The 15399-nt window shown below is 37.8% G+C and overlaps 1 protein-coding gene across 1 annotated transcript in view; it reads right to left on the bottom strand.

Annotated features, from left to right (window-relative positions):
* Positions 1-15399, bottom strand: part of ATXN10 (ataxin 10) — a 106227-nt gene that overhangs the window by 39370 nt on the left and 51458 nt on the right. Inside the window, exons 8-9 of the mRNA XM_075162139.1 lie at positions 12957-13065; positions 9538-9707 (exon numbers count right to left, since the gene is read on the bottom strand). Coding sequence (XP_075018240.1) covers positions 9538-9707; positions 12957-13065 — 279 coding nt within the window. The remainder of the gene's footprint in view (positions 1-9537; positions 9708-12956; positions 13066-15399) is intronic.

Here is a 15399-nt window from a genome sequence, read left to right as displayed (position 1 = left end):
ATCAATGGTAAGGGATCTTCCACCACTCGCTTCCACAAGCCTTCACACAAAATCTCCTTCATGTCCTCCTCACCCTGAATGTAGCACAGAGTTCTGCTAAAACCAAGAGTTACTGCAGTAAATTAATCACAAAATGTAGTCTATCACATATGCCATGTTTAATTACTTCCTCAGTGAAACTATTTTACTGGTGCTTCCAAAACGTGAACGGAACTGACAGATTACAAGTAGTGATGGCCAAATCTCAACACCCAACAAAACAGAAAATCTTCATTTTTTTTGCTTGAACCTATGTTTACAAACTCTAGGATTGTCATAAAAATATAAAAATACAAGCTGAGAAACTTTAATATCTCACAGTAACCAAAACTCAGTAACTACCGAGGAAACAGATGAAAAAAGATGCCTGAATTCCTGTGCCTCACAGGGTAATTAAAACAGTAAACAACAACCTCTTATAAGAAGGAAGAGAAAGTTTTATGTATCCAAAAGGGATCATGTTCAACACTCACAGCATTATAACATCAGCCCATTGTGAAGTCTCGTGCAGCTTTTTAAAGAAAAAAAAAAAAAAGGAAACTGTATGTGGGATGGCAGTTAAGAAAAGATGGAGAAACTCAAAGTTCATGCTGAGGTTAGAACAATGAAAAAACAACATAGAAAACTAATGAAATTCCTTGTTATAGTTATGGAAAATATATGTCACTTGTATCTGACACCAGTAAAAGTGGAAAGAATTTGGATTAACAGCTCAGATCTGAGCTGGAGAAAAAGCATTCAGAAAGGTAGGCATTCTTCCACATATGGTAGTCTTGCCCCCAGCAATCAATAACACTGGCAAAAAGCAGGAAACACAGATAAACCCCCTTCCTGCAATACAGGGTACGGTATGTCTTCTGAGCCTTTTTTTTTTAATATTATATTAGCCACATCAGAAGGCGGTTATTGTAGTAATAGTCTTCCTAACGTTGAGTACCCCAAACAAATTCAGTTCTTCACCACCTTGTAAACTAGCAAGAAACATTTTTGGTTGATACAGTGCTCTTAACTGAGAATGATATATGGAACAACAACAACAACAAAAAAAATCTCCTAATATCTCAGAATATTTTGCAAGCTACTAGAACTTTAACATCCCATGTCTTACTGAAGCATCTGAATCCAAGCTGCAGAAAGGAAAAAAAAGTTGTCATGACTGCCAGACTCCTTTTTGTAGAAGCTAGGCCACATCACCTCCCATCTTTATAGGCCTCAAAATACACACCCGGAAAAAGAAATGACGAGGCTGATCGAGATCGCGGAGGAAAGCAAAGACATTTTCTGATTTCAGTGGACTTTAAACCAGGGCATTTGCCTAACAGATGCTGAGCCTATTCTTGAAGAGAGAAAGCACCTGCAAAGCCCAGGAGAACACTCCTCTGTTTTACAAAGGAGATAACACACTAAGAACCACCTGCAATATCCACAGCACAGCTGTAACCCCCTCATTAAAGAGGTACTGGTTCATTACAGAAATTATTCCAAGCAGCGAGGACTGCCACACAATACACCTTTCAGGTAAGTACTACATCAGACTGTTCTGCAAACCAACAAGTCTAAAAAACCTGCAACAGCATGAAACACTCTGGTGAACAGCAAGTTTAATTCATGCCTGCCATATGTATGATAACTACTACTCAGCCCATCAGATCAGGAAAGGAGTCGCAGCAACCTCTAAGAATTCTTCCATATAAAGGTCAACACCTTATTTTTAGATTTCAATCTGGCTTAAAATGAATATTTTTACATGAGCTGCTCATCTTAAACAGGCACATGAAATATCAATGCTATAGATGCAGTTTCAACACTTATTCTAAGTGCTTATTGTGAGTTTGAAAAAGGCCTGGAAACAGTTGTTTGACAACAGCGTGCTGAGCTTTCCTTTAAAAAAGGCTAGAGTCCTGTGCTGCGCCACAACGGTAATAGGGTTCAATACCAAATAGGGTTCAAAAAACCATTCAGAGTCAAGAAGAGGACAACAAGCCTATAAGTTGGTACTGACTGTTTGGAAATGTATGCAGAGCCAGCTTGTTTTAATTTTGAATGTAGAAGACATCTAGTCATCTTACTCTTTTCTATCTTCCCTCTCCACTATAAATCAAAGCAATTAATTTAATTTCTAGAGCTATCCAACATCTTAATTTAAAACACTATGAACTTCACAAGAATAATCCTCCTCCCACAATCTTTCTTTTACTCCAAATGCCCAAGTCCTGTTCTCGCGTTTGGCAAATGTATGTTGCATATAATAATCATTCTACAGACATCTTCACATTGGCAGAAGCCAATGTAGTTTACATTTATGTATATTCAAGGTTTGGTCAAAGTCTCAGCCTATGATTCATGAGAACATAATAATATACAGATTGATCTTTATACTCCTTTATCTGTTAGATGGTAATTATGGTAATCTTCCACATGAAGCAGGCCAATAATATACTAGAAGGGAAGTATGGTATTGTGCGTATGTCAGCCTGCATCTAATCATTGAAGACATCCAGACAATTAATGTGTGAAGATGTCTCTATGTAGTATGCAATTTAAATATCAAATGGAAGCTGTTTAAAATAAAACCTAAAGAAAAACAAAAAAATAGCTTATGCACTACTAAAATTACCTTTAATATGAAACTTTGACTATACCCAAGTGCATCTAAGTTCCTTGCAAGAGAGAACTTTCTATGCATTGTATGATCAAGGCTTCAAGTGAAATTGGTCAAACTGGACAAGTCACAAGGAACGACTGGATCAACTGTATCAATTGCCAAAAATAGGTGGGGCAGAAGGGGGAATAGAAGCAGGACAGGAGGGAACATTAACTTGGTGCCTATAAAGGGGCAGCACAACAGAACGAAGTTTTGTATTACTCTCTAACAACAAATGAACCACATTGTTATAAAAATAATTCAGCACTTTACAAACTATACTGCATTAGGCATGCATCTCTGACTTCAGGGCAAAAAAACTCCACACCAACCCTTTATTACTCACATATTGTCCCACCACTTAGAGATCGCATGATTCTTTTTTGTTTAACAGTCTCTAGCACTTTGATGAAAATCTTGGCACTTGTTAAGGATTCATGATTGCTGAAGACTAACATAAAATCCGTATGGGACCAGGACTAGAGACAGTTACCTTGTATGTCACAACAGATACTTTCAAAGACACTCTTGGACCACAGACGCTTTTCTATTTGGGTATCTCTATACTAGTTAGGTAGAGATCTCATTTCCACAGCAAAACCCAAGCTTTTAAAGCACTTCTGTGATAAAGTCCATTTTAAGCTTTATTGCTGACTTTTACAGTGCTATACCTAGACAAAACTTACCAATTAAAGGGCTCAGTCCTGCAACACCCTGAATGTTTTGTCCTTATCTAGCAAAGCATTAAAACATACAGATAGCTACAACATTAAATAGCTGCATCCAAACAGTGGAACCATGCAGAAATTGTAGCTACAGTTAGGTGTGCAGGAGCTCACCACTTCAGAGCATCCAGATCCAAAAGACTCCTCCTTTTTTGCTCAGCCAAGAATCTCTTCCATTTTAGGCTTATGTTTAACATTAGGAAAATATAATAATCACAATTATGTAGGTTTCTAGTGAAGAAATCAAAGTGGTTCATTTCTCTCCTCCCTCTCTCACCAGCATATGAATATAGATGTGGGATGCTCTTCATTGCAAGTAACTCCAAATCCTGCCATGCCAGGAAGAATGTAATTACTTTAAAAAGTTAAACTAATCTTCAGGAAAAAGAACAGATAAGCTCATACAGTCTTTCTGAAAACCTTAGGTGAGAAAGAGCCAATTGTAAAATAAAACAAAGTATTTGTCTTTAGTTTGAAATTTTCTATTTTATAATCACTACAGCAAGAAGATTAAGTTAAGGAGCTGAATGGTGACAATTTGATCTATGAATGCTGGCACCTTTTTCTAACTGTATTCTAACTGGATTCATTGCACACCCTGCCCCAGTGAAAAAAAGAATGGAAAACTGAATTCCAAACAAGTCAAATCTTGTTCATACTTTCAGGCAGAACAGTCTTCAAATTAGGGAGCTAGTCTCATATAAAACAATTTGGCTTAGATGTATATAAAAAAAATCCAAGTTACATTAAACACATTAAACCGTATCCAGATGTTTTACTTGCTACTTTTATTAAGATTAATTTTAACTGTAGAAGTTTTTTTTTTTTTCCTTTTCTCCCAGAAGACGTCCTTTCTCAACTCTGCATTGACAAAACCCAATATAATTGCATTAGAGGAAGCATTGCTGCCACCTCAAATAAAAAACAGGCATGTGAAAAAATCTCCCTCATAAATTGTTCACCTCATTAGAGTGATTCCATTTAGGTAAGAAGGTGCCAGGTGCCAGTACCAAAGACAACTCTGTATTTAAAATTTTTTCCCCTACATAAACAACAGAACAACTTTACCAATGAAACATGCACATACCGAGATTAATACCCTATCATTGGGTCCATCAGCATTCCCAGTATCTAAAATCTCCTTGGCATAAGGATATGGATTGCTTTCTTTAACTGAGGGGATCGGTTTGCTTTTAACAGGCTGATTAAGAAAAAGAGACATCTCAAAAATATACTTGTGCATATTCAGTATTCTGCAGGGGATAAGGGTCTCTCAGCATGTATCCGTCCCAGCATACTAACTGTATTGCTAGACGAAGTGAGCGGGTAGCAATAAACCACCTATCCTATCAGTAACAAGAGTCAGTTAAAGATAGCAAAGCCAATGCAACCAGATTACAGCATCAAACCCAAGCTAAGTTCTTTGTTCTCACTAAGTTAGATTTAACTTTGCATTCAGAAATGTCACAATTTTTCCCTTCAGGATCCCTCTCAAAACGCAACGGTATAGCATGATCTCAGCACGCCAACGTTCTGCCAGCTGGCTGCTCCCCCGTTGTAAGGAACGCAGCTCATGTCTCGTATCTAGCTTGTTCCAGACAACGCTGCATCCTTCGGGAATAGTTTTCACAGGACAGAAGCCCCAGGCAATTCAGATTCCCCCGTTTGATCTCAGAAGTAATAGTGAACTAAAGTGAATAGTGAATAAAGACTGCAATTAAACTTTGTCAAGCTTTCTACTTCCTTTCAATTCCCTATTTACTAACTCCAGCAAGGTTATGTGATTGAAGTCTCTGTAATTCCCCTCTTTACAAGAGAGGAAGGGAAACAATGCAGGGTAAGGTCTACATTATTCCATTCCTTATTCAAGTACTGATGACACTTGCAATTAAATGAAGTATTTTAAACAAGTCATACTGTATAAACACCTCACAACATAAACAACAGTTTTAGGGAAAGGTAGTAAGGTTGTGCAGAGCAGTGCTGTCTGTCACAATAAGGCAGAGATTAGTCATCTCACCTTCCAGTTCATATTTTTGTAAATGAACAAAGAAACAGGGGTGCAGATTAATTGCTATGACCTATTTTGTATTTGTTTCATTTCTACAATAAAGGATTATATCCTCTGTACTTCATTCATTAGGTTTCTTTCATAAGTTTTATTCTTTATTAAAACAGTTCTACTATACTAAGCCAGCCGAAAGAGCTGCACTGGATCCATCACTTCATAGCTTTAAAAGTGAGAGTGGAAAATAAGAGCCTAAAGCCTCCCCCCCAAGAAAACAGTATAAATTCTGTCCAGATGATAAAACTGAGGTGTTTAGAAGACAAGTCAAACAAGGTGAGGGGAGTATAGAGGAATTTTCACTTTTTCCTTCTGATAACTTCATTCATCAACTACCAGCCAAAACCTCCACTCCTTGCTCAGCCTGAGAATCCACCTCCTTCCTTACAGTATATTTAATAAAAACATACAATGCATCTTTGTGAAGGAGACATAACAAAATACAAGCCACAGGACTGCCCCACATGTATGACAATAACTCTTGACAGCTCTTCCTCCTACAGAGAGAGAAAGCACAGAACTACACATCCATTGCAGGCTCTTGGTAGGTTCAGCAGAACTAGAGACTAGAACAGAACTAGCTCAACACTTGGTGTCCTAAGTACAGCACTTTTATTTGCTCTTCTCTCCTCTTCATGCAAGAGTGTCTCAGGACATGCTTGTAGCCAACATTTATCAGTCCAAAATGAACATTTTGTCAGACATTTTTCTTACAAATACCAACCCATCCAGCCTTGCAAGTGGGCAGTAAGCCTGGCAAGACCCATTTTAATAACTGCATCTCAGTTTACGGCTTAAATGTCTGCCCACTCCCTTATATCTTAAGAATTTATCACAACAGTGTAAATAAAACTATGAGGAAGAAAAGATGTAAAGAATGCATTCCTAATGCTAAGAGAGTACAAGCTAAAGAATGCTTTTTAAAAACAAAGAATGGTTTTAAACAGAAAGTGAAGAAGCAATAAAGCACTAGTAAGATATTTCTCTGTTCCAAGGCATTACAAGATTTTTCACCAATGCCAACAAAACAGTGCACTAATCCCCTGCAATTATTGTTCTTATAGCAGGTGGAGACCATAAACAGAGATGGAGAAGCACCTTTGCAGAGCAATTATCCTCCCAGTCCAGGCATTCTTTGTTGCTTTAACTCTGTCACTAGTGCCCCATGCAGTAGGACTGCACCATCATACTTCAGGAGACACGCACTGCATGAGGCGCAGGCTGGCTCAAGACCCACCTCCCAGAGAGCAAGCAGGTTGTCACTCAACTCTTGAAGAAGCTCCTGAAGACAGTGATGCAACTCTGTCCACTCAGAGGGCTTAACCCAAGTCACCGTTCGAGCCCCAAGTCTTTGGGAGCTACTTACGTTTTCAGAATAAGTCAGGCAGACCAACACCAAGCACTAAGGTTACGTTATAAAAATAGGAGCTATAGTTTTTATTATTTATTATTAGTAGTGTGCTATTACTCCATTTACTAATGCATTATCATTGTTACTAGGAAAAGAGCTCTACTGGGACGGGAAATTACAGAAAAAATATTCAAGAAAACAAGTGTGAAAGTCTCCGTTCATTAAAGAGTCAGAATACTAACAGCGCTGTTCAAGAGCCTTTGGTAAGTGATGTGCAGCCCTTTCATGCCAGGCAAACAGCTGAACTGACTGAAGAGAAAGCCACTTCCCCAGCTTGCACCTACAATTCAGACAGTAAGTCTCACAAAAGCAAAAGCCAATTTTAAAGCCCAAGGTCTCTCTGATGTGTTGGACAGTTGGCTTGTTATATAAAAACACAATCTACCCTGTATTACATTACTTTTGACTGAATACAGAAAGTAAACTCTGTGTAAAACCAATAATGAATATAAAACAAGACCTATATTGTGAGATCATACTCTGAAGAGAGATGTGGGAACCCAGGAACTGACCTCATTTTCATTCAATTCTAGGTCTGACACACGCACCACTTTGAACAATTCACTCCCATCTCAAAACTTCAGTTTTCTTATCTGTGCAATGATACGGGCTGCTTGCCCTGTCCTCACAAGCATGTGGTTATGTATGGAAACTGCCTTAAAAATGAAAAGTGCATTTATTAGAACCAATTTAAATGTATGAAATAAACTGAAGGTACAGACAGGATATCATACTATTGGCATTTCTAAAGTTTCAACGGCACTTAAATAATGTTCCATGATATCACACACAAGAATCTAAGTAATTTTCAAGACAGCATAAAGCAATAATATTTGCAGGCAGTTTAAGGCAAGTTAATACCCAGCTTCCATTGAAAACACTAAGCCTGCATGCCTAATTGCTCCAGGGGCCTTTGAAAATCCCAGCGAAAATGAACAATAAGCAGTAAATCAACCCTTTCAAAATGAAAGCAACCCCCTCCCCTCCACTATCATAAGGTATTCCACAAAAATGTATTTCACTCACTACATCATAACGGGTCAGAGCCAGAGTTATGCAAAAGAGATTAACAGGATTAATAATATTTTTCAGAAATATTAAAATCTTTTATTGTACACTGTAATACGAATGGGGAAAGGGAGGATCATTACCATATTTCCCATCTATATGCCCATATTGTTAGCATTTGTCAGACAGAGGTAGCATTCCTCAGATTTTCCATTTCTCTACCCTGCAGAAGAAAAACAAGGAAATGGGAGCGCTGCCCTCATACACTATGAAAATGCCCTGCTGCCATTATAAAAGTCTAACTTCGTAGACAGTGCAGCAGTTGAAACCGGATTTGATGGCATCAGTACAAAAGAATCTATTATCTTTGTAAAATGAAGTAATCAACAACAAAAAATATTTAAGAAAGCTTCTAACAGAGACTGATTTTGCAGTACTCAATGTCTCAATAGCTCCTTGGCAACACAGAATTAGACTCAGAGTATGTCATCATATGTAACTTCCTGCAGAGTAACCGGTATTAATTACTGCATTTTTGGTACTTGCTGACATGGGCCTTATTTGACATCATAAGAGAGAAGTAAAAATACTCCATTATTCTCCTTTACTCCTCCTTTGATACAGCCTTTCTTCTGTGTTTTTCATTTTCCAGCCTATAAATTGCTTCCTTGAGAGCAGGTGAAAACTTTGATTCAAATTAGTGAAGTAAAGAAAGGAAAACAATCCCAAATTTCCCTGTTTAATAACAAATATCAATAACAAAGGCTACTCAAGACCATTTCCTTCCAGGACAAGGCTGCCATAAGGAAAGACGCTTTTAAGAGAAAAGGAAGATACGGGAGTCAGAGGGTTTCTCTACAACAAGAAACTCACCAGGAAGAACTAGAGAAACAGAAAGGTTTCACTAGCTGAGGCTACTGTAATATACTAAGTGGTTGCTTAGGCCAAATGAGAAAAGTAACCTACTTGATTTTTGAAAGTGCTCAGATGAACTGTAAGACAACATTATTTCATGACTGCTTTTCTTGCTGAAATTAGGTTAGTCTAACAAGTCCTGGAAGAAAGCCACATCTTTTATCACTCTAAGAAAAAAAGGTTTCATATTTAAAAACATGCTGCTGTTTCCTCCTTTTCCTCATTGTGGAATCAAAACTAATTTTCCATACAGGAATTCTAAAGATAAAGGGTTCAAAGTGATTTGATGGAAGCAGACCTACATTTTTAAAGTGGTATGAAAAAATTTAAGGAGGGGGAGGGAAAAAGCATTAGAGACTAATTCAAGGATTTAAAATTAAGTTCATGCAACAATTCCCATCCACTTCCCTTCAAAGTGAAGTTGAGGTTTAGTCTTAGACATTTTCTTTTCACAGAAAGTGCAAATGTGAAAACAATAAAGGAATTAGGCACTGGCTTGCATTCTTTAGAACTGAAGTAAAAGGTAGACAGGCACACATCACACTTATTAAAAAGTTAGCATACCTGTTACAGTAACTTAAAGACACTAAAAAAAAAAATTACTTCCTTTACATGACCAATTCTAATCGCTATTTGTAGATCAACAATATATTTTCATCAGTAAAGTCATGGTCAGGCATACACATCTGTCCACATGTCAGAGTTTTGCCAGAAAACTGTATAAACTTACCTTGTCTTGATTTTCCTTATTTTTGTAACACAAATTTCCAATCAAACGAATGAGATGAGATTTCAAACCCACAGCTGGATGCGAAATTTCTTCCTGCCCTGTCATAGCATGTGTGGCAGTAAAAATATTTACAGCCTGTTTCCCAGCAAGATGAGTTAATCTCAGGGTATCTACAGAAAACAAGAATATTTTAATTAATTACTACATGAAAATTAGTATCATTTTGCACAGAGTTTTACTACTAATTGTTAGGTTCAAAGTTAATCAACATAATTTCAGATATTCAGCAATATGTCAAAAGAACTTTGAAAGTTTTCTTAATTTCTTAATTTGTGCTAGTATAACTATAAAAGGCCGTCCCACAGTCAGAAGGTATTTTTGCATCCTTTTTACACACTTATATAGTTCAGACATGAAGTCTGAAGGCTGGTGCTACCGGTCTCTACTTGAAGAGTCAGGATTTGTAGGCTCTTGATTCTGGTACCGTAAATATATTTCTAAAAACAACTTTTCAGAAAACTTCCTTTAGTTCAAACTTGTCACAGCAACACATAATCACAGAATTCCTTTTTTCTCTCTTCTCCGGTCTGTTCCTAGCTCTGTAGTATGAGAAAAGATTTCGAGTATGTCTAGCACCTTGACGCACTTTTACAAATCCTTCAGTACCATAATCTTGTCAACTGAGAAATACTAATGTTCCTGTATGGTAAATACTAGTTTACAGCAACTAGGATTTTTTCTACAATACTCCAGAGAGACATCAGGGAGAAGGGAAACTAAAATCTGTGAAAACAACATTCCACAAAGAGACCACACCCAGAAGAAAAGTTGAAATCATGTGAACCCCTGAGAACCCATATAGCTGAGAAGCCAATTCACTAAAGGCTGCGCCTATTATTTCAAAATTAAGAAGTATTTCTTCTCTAAGCAACCTGCAATACTAATAAACGGCCTGGCATGCCATTGTCCCCAAGATGCTTCACACAACTTACATTGGAATAATAAAGACAGAGCAAAACCAGGTTATAGCACAGGGCAGTAATGAAGCCCTATGCTCCTTCCACTCCAACAGCACACAACAGCACACAGCAGAATGGGCACCAGATTTCCTGGATTTAAATTTGAAGAAACTTCATACGTCCTCGTATTATAGGCTGATGGCTGATACAGGAGAAGAAAAAAAATCTCTGTGCTGATAAAGAGGCAACTACATTTTTGGTATTTTTTTACAGATATGAAACTATAATAGGGCCTAGAGGCCTCCCGTATGAGAGCTACCACTTACATTTGTTCATTATTGGAACAGGAAAAACCAATCAATCTCCTGATGGCCTCTAAAAAATGTCATTATAGTACAGCTTTTAACACAATCTTCTTTCACAGAAATTTGTTTGCTTTTGTAAATTCATAAAAATCGGCAGTCTCTCACATCCTTCTCATAGCATTCACTTTGTGTGCTTCCTTGCCTTATAGTCTTAGTATTTTCCCCACACACAAACACATAAGAGGGAATTCTATGGTCTCCCCAAACCTTCTGCCTGCCCTGACCCACAAAAAAAAAAAATAAAACTCTTCAAATTTTATTACAGTGCAGACAAAAATGCAATGAGCAATACACCTACCTGGAAAGAGAGGTACAGGAAAAAGGTGGAACAAAAGCAGCCACCTTCCATGCACGATGCCAACCCAGAGAGAACACTGCTCCTCTCAAACACTGCACATCAACACAACACAGCAACTGCTCCTGAGATGTCACCCATGCTCTCAACTAAAGACACCTCAGTCTGCCGTTCTCTCATTATCCCAAAGAGCAACTCTTCCAAAATGCCCCTCAACTCAAAAGACCATTTACGTCCCTGGTGATATTCGCCAAACACTGTGCAATCAAGCTGTTAACAGTGCTAAAGATGATATTAACACTGCAGTATTACTGTCTAACTTAATCCAACAATTACTGAAAATAGCAAAACACAGTCCTTAGTTGATACTTAAAAGATCATTCAGATATTCTTCAGATCTTTCAATCAATCTTTCAGTAATTTCCCATAGGAAATATCTCATGATATAAACTGAATAGAAGAACTGCTTCATCGAAAGATCTATTAGATGAAAATCTTCTGCGCTATCTATCCTTATTCTTCTGGTCTTCAGAACTAAATACTGAAGGTGATATAACACATTAATACAGTTTTTTGCCCTTTTTGCTAATCCAGGATTAAAGGAGTCTTGTAGCCAAAAGGTAGTCTTAAAAGAGAAACTATAAGAGTTGATAAATTCCTGTTGACTGAGGGCATGTGAGAAATACGTAGGATGCACATGGTAGCAATGTTCTAGCCTGCACCCATTTCATTAGCCTGGAGATGGCTGCAGAGAAAGTCAGTCTGCACACAGCGAGGGAAAGGAGGACTGGCCTACAGGCTTCTAAACTTAGTTGATCTGCAGCTCCGTGAAATTCTCATTTAAGTTGAAAGACTTATACAAGCATTCAGATGATACAATGCATAACTTCGAGTTTCCTCAAAACACGTACACATGCACAAAATAGATCTTCTCGTTAGTCATCTTACTGTAAGCAATAAAACTAATGCACCTGTCATCAAAAATACAGGTATGGTTGTTTTTCTGCTGTGGTGGGTTTTGTGGTTCCCCCCCCCCACACACACACCAAGGACTCTCCGAACATCTCAAAAGTCATAGTTAACAGCTGTTTCAGTCTTTTTCTTTTTTAGCCAAAATATTACATATTTCTCTTTAAAACCCATAAACTTGTACAATTTCCTCAGAAAACAGTGGCATACATCAGTCTCACAAAGCGCTAAGATTTAGGAAGGCACAGGTCAGCATATGTATATTTCCTCCTCCTCCTCCCTCCCCGAGTATATAGAGTGTCTCTGGACGATCCTGGCTTAATTTTCTTTGCGTACAGCCCTTTGCTTGTTGTTTCTTAGCAGAAGAAGGCTTCTTTCAAACTGACCTTTAAAAGTCACTAAATTTGGTTAAGAACATTCAAACTGTACTTAGTTTCAGTTTTCAGGAATTTGGGAAACAGAAGGGAACAGGCATGGAAAAGTCCTTTTTCTACTTCTTGAGGAAATTCTTCCACACGCATTCAGCCAGTGGAAGAACATAGGAAGCAGCTGTCCTTTGCACAACTCTTACGGTATAAATAGCGCATTGCTGACAGTTGAATCAAGGCTCTGTTGGGTAATAGGAGCCAACAGAGCAAGTAGAGAACCAGAAAAATTCCAGGAACAAATCAAATATTTGAAAATGTAGATTAACTCCATCTCCTATTTATTTATTTTATTAAAAGGTCAGAATCATAATTACCACCAGTTGTGAAAAACATGTTTTCATTCACAGAGCAACCTGATTTGGAGCAAGCCAACAGTTAATAAACCTTGTGGCTTTTCACTCACCTATGGCTGTTTCAAGCAAACCAGGCAAAGCCTGTAGATGTTCTAGCTGTCCGTTGTTTGATGTCATTTCACAAAGAACGTCAAGAAGACGAATTGTAACCAGGGCTTCCTGTAAATGAAAATTACATTTCTGAAAATGGCTTATGAATGATACCGTAAGAATATAAAACTGATGATCTAAACAGAGGACAGGAACTCTCAGTGCCTCAGGTTCTTTGCAGGTCTTCTAAACTGCCAAGAATAGATTTATATAAATGAGGACATCTAACAATAATGTATTACAGAGCAATAATTTCTACCATCAAACAGTGTTATGTGTGCCCTGAAAAATCATGGGGAAACCAAAACAGAGCCATAAGGGATAAAATTTTAACAAAAACACAGTAGCTTCCAAAAGCAGAAATGCAGAAAATTACTAGCTGAGAAAATTATTTCTGTATAAATGTTTTCTTTGCGTTTATTCAGTAGGAACATCCCACTTTAAAGACACAAACACCGCCTGCAAGACACCAATTTGTTATCCGCAGGAATTCTGTAAAGTTCTGTGGTCAAATGAACTTTGGCTGCGAGAATTTACATTATTCTTGGGTAAACAGGATTGGGATCATAGATGCAGCATTTTGGTTAGGTATGAGACACACAATTTTATTTGCATATTATTTATTCAGCCAGAGAACTATTTTTTCTCACAGACTATGTTGATGCGTGTTTATAATGACAATCCAGCACTTACAGAAACTACCTTAGGAGCGTATGGCATAATTTGGAACACCACATATTGCTCAAGAACCAGACTGTGACTGCAAGATGATTCCACACAAGGTGTGGTACATAAACTGCAAGTAGCCTTGAAAAGGCTCAGACACAGGTCACAGTATTCCTGCCTTGTCTGGTCCAGGACAAGGAGACATTTACTTACCAACAGTATAGTATTTTTGAATCTATATAACCAATATAACATAATTGAAATAATCAACAATAGTGTTCAGTAATTAAGTATTACAATTATATCCATTTTTTGCTCCTTCCTATGCTCGTGGAAAACAACAAATCGGTATAGGGTCCAGTTCCTAAAGCTCTATTTTCATTTTTTTCCTCACACAGGTGTAGGAAGGTGCAGGTCTTGCCCTAAGTTAAGTCAGTAAATTGCTTTCAATAGCACAAAACCCGCCTCTGAATACATTGGTCATTGTCCCATTATAAAGTAAGAATACCCCAACTGTATTTCACAGACAGTAAGCAAGTATTTACAATTTTTAAGCCATTTTGCATTGTTACAAGACAGTAGCTTAACCAAAAGCCTCTTCAGCTCGTACACTTAACACTTACCTTTGCACAAGAAAAGGTTACGCACTTTACAACTGTAAAGCAAACGAGTATCAACAGGCAACTATAAATCACAGCAGTAAGGTACAATGGCCCTTGCTGCCTATGTGTACCCCATCACCCACCTCCACAATGCAAGCTCTGTAGCAGGGGATACTATGAGGTGTGGCTTTTCCTTTCTCAGCCTTATCCTTTTTCACTCCCCCCCCCCCCTTTTTTTTTTAAATGCCTTTCTTCACTGTCCTCTACATATTTATTCCCAGGGTTTTATACTACCATCTTTCTCTTTCTCTTATCCCGGCATCTGGCTCAGTTCAGCAACTGTTCCATCTAGATTTGAGAAGAGGAACAAAATATTTTAAAAGCACAAAAGAACCCTCAAATTCTTATCTACATATGAAACGTGATACTTCCAAAAAACTGTTTAAACATCTTTGGTTGGGTTTCCCTCCACCCTGCCCCAACTTTCCAATTTTTTTTTTTTTTCCCCTCCACCTGTACAAAAGAAAGGCAATAAAGCAGAATACTTCCTTTTTAAGTTCAGCAACAAGATGCTGTTCAAACCCCAAAATAGTTTGAAATCTGACAGCCATCTTGATGTGGATACAATCTTAAAAGTAAATAAGGAAATAATTGAAGAGTTTTTAAATAAACATATTTCGAGAGAGACTCAGAAAAGATGTTCCGTATAAAGATATGAAATAAGAACTTAAAATCCAGGGGAGGGTTTTATTTTGCAAGTATGGTTGAAAGTTAGTGAAAGCAAACTGATGTTGAAGTCAGGCTTATAATGGAAAAGCTATTTTAAACATTGGTTTAAGCATTGCAGAAGCATATGATTAGCTTTTCATTGGTTTGAGATGGAAGTTACAAGACCTGAGGTTCCTTAGGGAAAAAAGGCAGTGTCTACATATAATAAATTAAACAGTGGATGGGACACCCAGACAACATTTTGGGAGTCAGGCCAGTTCAAGGACTGTTCCCAAAAGACAGTCTTCAAATGTGGCCTCCCAGTTTTGGAGGCTAAGACAGCTTACTAGTACAGACATAGCCTGACCAAGGCACTTGGCTTCAGGGCCACAGAAAGTCCAGGCAGAGTTTCGTTTAATATCACAGA

Source organism: Calonectris borealis, chromosome 1 (genome assembly GCF_964195595.1).
Source record: "Calonectris borealis chromosome 1, bCalBor7.hap1.2, whole genome shotgun sequence".
Classification (NCBI taxonomy): Eukaryota; Metazoa; Chordata; class Aves; order Procellariiformes; family Procellariidae; genus Calonectris; species Calonectris borealis.
The sequence above is the reverse complement of the archived record's forward strand: the minus strand, read 5'-3'. Positions and strand labels throughout refer to the sequence as shown.